We start from the raw sequence: 5733 nt of genomic DNA on the forward strand, positions 1-5733 counted from the left end.
AGCCATTGTAAGGCCAATACTAACATATGCGGCACTAGTCTGGTGTCCCGTAATAGAAAAAAATACAATCAAATCAAGCGGAACAAGATACAAAGAACAGCGTGTATCTTAACTAAAGAAGCGCTTAGCACTAGTAATACTGAAGCGCTCAACGTATTAACAATCGCCGCCTGCAGCGCGGTGACACTCAGAGACATAAGAAGCTGGACAACAAGGTCGTACGGTCACAGCAAGATCCTCCTACAGGGACCCCCGCTGCTCAAAAATTGATCGGACTACACAGTCCCCGACCTTAACTTCATGAAAGCCTTTACGGTACTTTATCCACCGAGAGCCGAATGGAACAAAGGAAAGGTGATTGGAAGATACGACATTGAAATATACACTGACGGTTCTAAGATGAACTATGGTGTGGGAGCTGGCTTCCATTTGGAGCCGCTCAACCTATCCCAGTCAATTCGTCTTCCTGACTATGCCAACGTGTTCCAGGCGAACTTCTAGTGATCAGAGAATCAGGCAAATCACTAAAACTCTACAAGGAAGTTGGTGCAAGGGTAGCCATCTTTTCAGACAGTCAAGCAGCTATCAAGACCTTAGACTCCAACTCCATTTCATCCAAGCTAGTCTTACAGTGTAGAGAGGAGCTGGAATTACTTAGTCATCGACTTGAAATTATTCTGATATGGGTTCGCGGTCATAGGAACATACGGGGTAATGAGATAGCGGATGAGCTAGCAAGAAAAGGTTCGACACTAGAAATAGCAGAGGCAGTGGCAGTCTCCACCCCACTGAACACACCAAAAGCATCCATTACTTCACACTATCATGCTTTAGCCGAAAGAAGATGGAAGCAATTAAATACATATATTACCACAAAAAATACATGGCCGTCGTATAAAATCCAAAGGACGAATCACCTGTTAGGATGTTCTCGACCAAACATCTCACGCATCCCTGCAACCCTTATAGGTCATTGGAAAGTAGGGGATCATGCAGCTAGACTTAACCTACCCTTCAATCCTATCTGCAGAAGCTGTCAAGCGGAAGGAGCGAAGGAAAGTCTTTTCCACTACTTATGTGAATGTCCAGGGCTAGCTCGGGCACGACTCCGCTCCTTCGGTTGCCCTTTCTTGAAGCAAATTAATGAGATCTCAGACATCGAGATAAAGAATTTGCGGCTATACTTGGACTTCCTAAATGGATCTGACTTAGAACAAAAAAAAAACAACACAAAACATCATCACACGAGGACAGTGGTAATAAAACGGTGCTGGTCACTAATTAGGATTATGCCAGTGGGAATACTCAACCACTTTAGCAACAACAACAACTAGTCGAAAAGCAAACAAAAATTGAGGATTTCTGGGAAATATAAATTTTACTAAAAATTCTGCTTGAAAGGTGTGACTTTTTATTTTTCGAATTAGGATTTATATGATTTTTGTTAGAGAATGAACTGCATTATCATAGAACAAAATATTTCAGTTAAATGAGAAACAAACCAAACAGTCAAATGGGGACAAATCGACAATACTGATGGTCAAACACACGTCAAACTATCGAGAATCTCCTTCAATGTTCGTTGTCTTACATTGGGTTCAATACATAATACTTGACTGAAATGAGTTATGACATGGTTGAACAAATCTTAGGTATGTATTTAATTGACAATGTAGGCAATAACAAAGCGGTTGGTCAGTGTACTTTTTACAATGGAAAGAACTGATAAAATTATTTGTCTGTGTGATATTATTTGTGAAGACTCAAGTTTGACTAAGCGTGATATATCTGACACCATTCGTTTGGATTAACGAGTACTTTACATTTTACATAAAGAAATACATATAGAAAAGCTGGAAAAACTGTTCATAGATAAAAATGACCAGATATTGGTCATATCATTACTTTCAATAACGAATATTTCATAGTCAAAGATAGCGGAGCTGACAGAATTGATGGCTGTCATGGTCGTATCAAAGTATTGGCTAAAGAGTTCAAAGCAAGGCGCATTTATTAAAGGTGGTGGCACTAGACCAACAACAATGTTTTGTTTGCAATGAGTCCAATAATGGGTGAAGTAAAAGCTCACTTAATGCCATTCTTGATAATTTGTATTCTGATATACGAAAAATATATATATTATATATGGCAAATCTTTGAAAATATTTTTAATTTGCACTGAATTTATCAATAATTTACGTAGGAAGTGTATGTGGCATAGTTCGCTTGAACATTACTTACACTCTTTTCTTTGAGCCTATAAAAAATCTCTTAATTCCAAAAATATTTAGCCATCAGCCTCGCAGTCATTCGTGATATTTCGAACTTATTAAGTAGTGCTGCGCATCCTTGTTTCGTCACCCTTTTTCGTGGCACTGCATAGACTCCTTCTTTGACTCAGCCCCATAATGAACAATTCTAGTTTCATAAATTTATTCCCGTTTTAGCTACTCAGCTGCAAACGCTCACGGCAACACCCGACACTCTATTTCTTACTCAAATCGGTGTGAGAATTCTCTCGAGCCCATCCTTCGCGTACCTTAGACATATGAAGAGACTCAAAAAGGATGCTCAAAATGGTAGATACCCCAACCCTTTTTGATATTTGCTTCTTTTAGAAGCATGTATTTTCTACCATAAATTCTTTAACGTTTTCAACAATGCGTGAGGATGCCACCCCAAACAGCCAGCCTGGGCGTTACTTGTCAACAATCGATTCTCTAATTTACTTAAATAGACTATGAGACTAATAAGTTAATTGTTTTTTCTAGGGAAGAGTCCTGATAAATATATGAAATTTTTTCCACAAACATCTGTGGAGCTGGTGGTGTTTCGCGATATGAAACGTAATTCTTCTCATAAAAGAAAAAATAATTGATTTCACTGAAACTCAGTATTTATATTTATGTAATTCAGTCTAGAAGTAGCGTTCAGGAAAAAAAAAAATTGTCCAACCCCTGCTAAGCCTCGACTTTCAGCAAACTTTTGACCCTCTCCTTATAGTGTAAGCTAACTTACATTAATTTCAGTTTCTTTTTAGTCAATTTATAAAAATTATTAAAATATGTATTTAGTTTTTTCAAAAACAAGCCAAATAACGTTTATGACGTAATGAAACCACAGACAATTTGTTATGTTTTTCGGTTATGTAGCTTTATTACAAATAATTATTGAATTATTGAAATTAAAATCCACTTATATAAGCATTGGCTTAAATATATATACAAATATTAACTGAATAAACGCCAGAGCTTTTGCCACCAATGCGTACTCTCGCTAACGGAACTGCTTTCGGCAGTGTTCGGCACTTCTGCATCCTCTGTTGTATTTAATGATGCTCGTATCTGAGTAGCGTTTCAATTGCCAGATGAGTTGGACTGTAATGGATTCCACGTTGAGTTTATTGAAGTGTTAAATTGTGGAGAAGCCCACTCAGGGACCAACTGAGGAGGCGCCCTAGTTGAGTCTCCTTCTAGAAGAGCCAATATGCTACTCCATTGAGGTGCATCCAATGTGCCATTCGATTGAGGAGCAGCCCATGAGCTATTCGCTTGAGGTGGATCCCATGTGCTATTCCATTGAGGTGGATTCCAAGTCCAAGTGGAGTTCCATTGAGGAGGAGCCCACGTGCTATTCCATTGAGGTGGATTCCAGGTAGCGTTCCATTGAGGAGGAGCCTATGTGCTATTCAAATGAGGCGGATACCTAGTAGTGTTCCAATGTGGAGGAGCCCACGTAGTATTATACTTAGGTGGGGTGGGTATAGTAGAGTTCTTGCAAATATTTTTCGAGTATAAAATACATCTTTGATATTTATTTGCAGCCTTCCCCAGATGTCGTACAAGTCGATCTAATTCAAAACGTACACAGCGTTCGTCGATTTCTTGTGCCTCAGTTGGGATGTAGTTCAGTTCTCTAAATATCCTGGTAATCTAGAAATATATGCAACCATAAAAATCTTGTTGAAACTCATCTCTATCCGTGCGTACACATTCACTTACTACTCTAGAATAGCACCGGAATTTTAAGTCCATTATAAATTCTGAGGAACACTGCTGAATGCCTTGTAAAAATTGCGACTGCAAAGTTAATACGCCAAACATCTTCATATAGATTTCCAGCAGAAAATTGTTAACGCGTAAACATTGTCGCACTTTATTGCCACCAACCGCGGTGGCGATATCCAGTCGCGCGGTGTATATATCCAGGCATACTTCTGTACTAATGTCATCTGGTATGATGTTGCTAACCGAAATTGTTTTTTCATTGTTAGGATTGAAAATGGCTTCAAAAAATGCTGCAGCGTTTCTATTCAACACTTGGTCGCCCTTGCGGATCGTCAGTTCATTATTCAGCGGTAGTTGGGCGAAAGCCTTGAAGAAAAATAGATTAACAATTATTGTTGAGGACCCTACATCTCATTGGAATTTTTTTCCTTTGGAGCACTTACACCTTGAAGCAGGAAGCAAGCTGCAAAAACTTTCCACGCAAAGCTCATCGTTCGTACTGTGATTGCTTTGTTTCAGAACTATATTTTTATTTGATATAGCTATCAAATTTCTAGTTATCAAAATATTTTTTATATGCAGTATTTCTTATTTTATTTTTATCATTGATAGCAACTGTATAATGGGATTAATGAAGTAATTCCAAATTATACAGATTATTACCTGTGAAGAGCACCTTTATGATAGTTGGAATTATATCAATAAAGAGTATGAGTAATATTTTTTCGCTGAAAGTGCCTAAACAAACAACATGTTGAAGGGTGGTTCAAAGAAAATTTCAATTGAATACAAAAACTTCCATTATTTATTTTATACGATTTCTCATGAGCGGCGGATTTCATTTCATAAATTTTCCAATTTTTGGGCACCTTTTCGAGAGCCAATATTCGATTTAATCGTCTGCATGATTTCTGAAATCATAATGCTGGCCTTCCCGATAGGTGAAAAAACTATCTTACTTCGCCATGTCCATAAAATCATTTTTGTCCTTTCAAAGTGACCCTTAAAATGTATAGTCTGATTCAAAGTGAAATAAAGCCAAATAAATTAAGTCGATGTTGATTGAGAGAAATAGTCGGATATCTTACGAAACAGTTTCTATAGCAAAACTTTTTTACTCCCCCATTCATAAGCGAAAAAAAAAAAATAGTTAGGGGGTACCTCAGTGATAAGAATAGTTTATCCGCTCGGTTAATAAAGCATTTTTTTTTTTTGGTTAGACGAGAAAGCGGCATAAAATAAATTTGAATTTAGCTAGACAAAAGTTGCTCATCATTCAACGATATACCACACCAAACGTTTGCTTCCAACGAATGCAGTAGCCTGTCAACAATCAAATGCAAGAATTCATGTTATTAGAATAAAATTCAAAATGTATTATAAATACAAGCAAAATGTCAGGTCATGCCATGATTCAGTTTGCTATGATAGCCTTGTTAGAGATGGTGACATTTTCAGCAGAATTCGATGCTGCATTTAAGCTGTTCTCTTGCTTTTCTTTGCCGATTTAATTGGAACTTTAGAAATTTATGTTGCAATTCTGATTAATCTTGTACGTGTTGTTGAGCTCGAAAAGAAGTAAATTTTAAAGTAACAAACCGTTAGAGGGAACCGTGAGTATTGCCACTAGTAAGACAGTCTTATCAACTGTTTTGCAAAACCTGCATACAAAGGCCCGTTTGGTGGTCCTTTTCGGGAAAAACTTGGGTGTGTAATAAATACTTGT

The 5733-nt window shown here is 37.5% G+C and overlaps 1 protein-coding gene across 1 annotated transcript; it reads right to left on the minus strand.

Moving 5' to 3' along the window:
• Positions 1-3133: 3133 nt before the first annotated feature.
• On the minus strand, positions 3134-4556 carry LOC128866621 (uncharacterized). The gene is given in 3 exon segments (XM_054107493.1): positions 3134-3932; positions 4002-4373; positions 4451-4556. Coding segments are annotated over 3 exon segments (996 nt in total). The 5' UTR covers positions 4499-4556; the 3' UTR covers positions 3134-3356.
• Between the last annotated feature and the right edge of the window lie 1177 nt (positions 4557-5733).

The sequence above is a fragment of the Anastrepha ludens genome, chromosome 6, assembly GCF_028408465.1.
Source record: "Anastrepha ludens isolate Willacy chromosome 6, idAnaLude1.1, whole genome shotgun sequence".
NCBI lineage: Eukaryota > Metazoa > Arthropoda > Insecta > Diptera > Tephritidae > Anastrepha > Anastrepha ludens.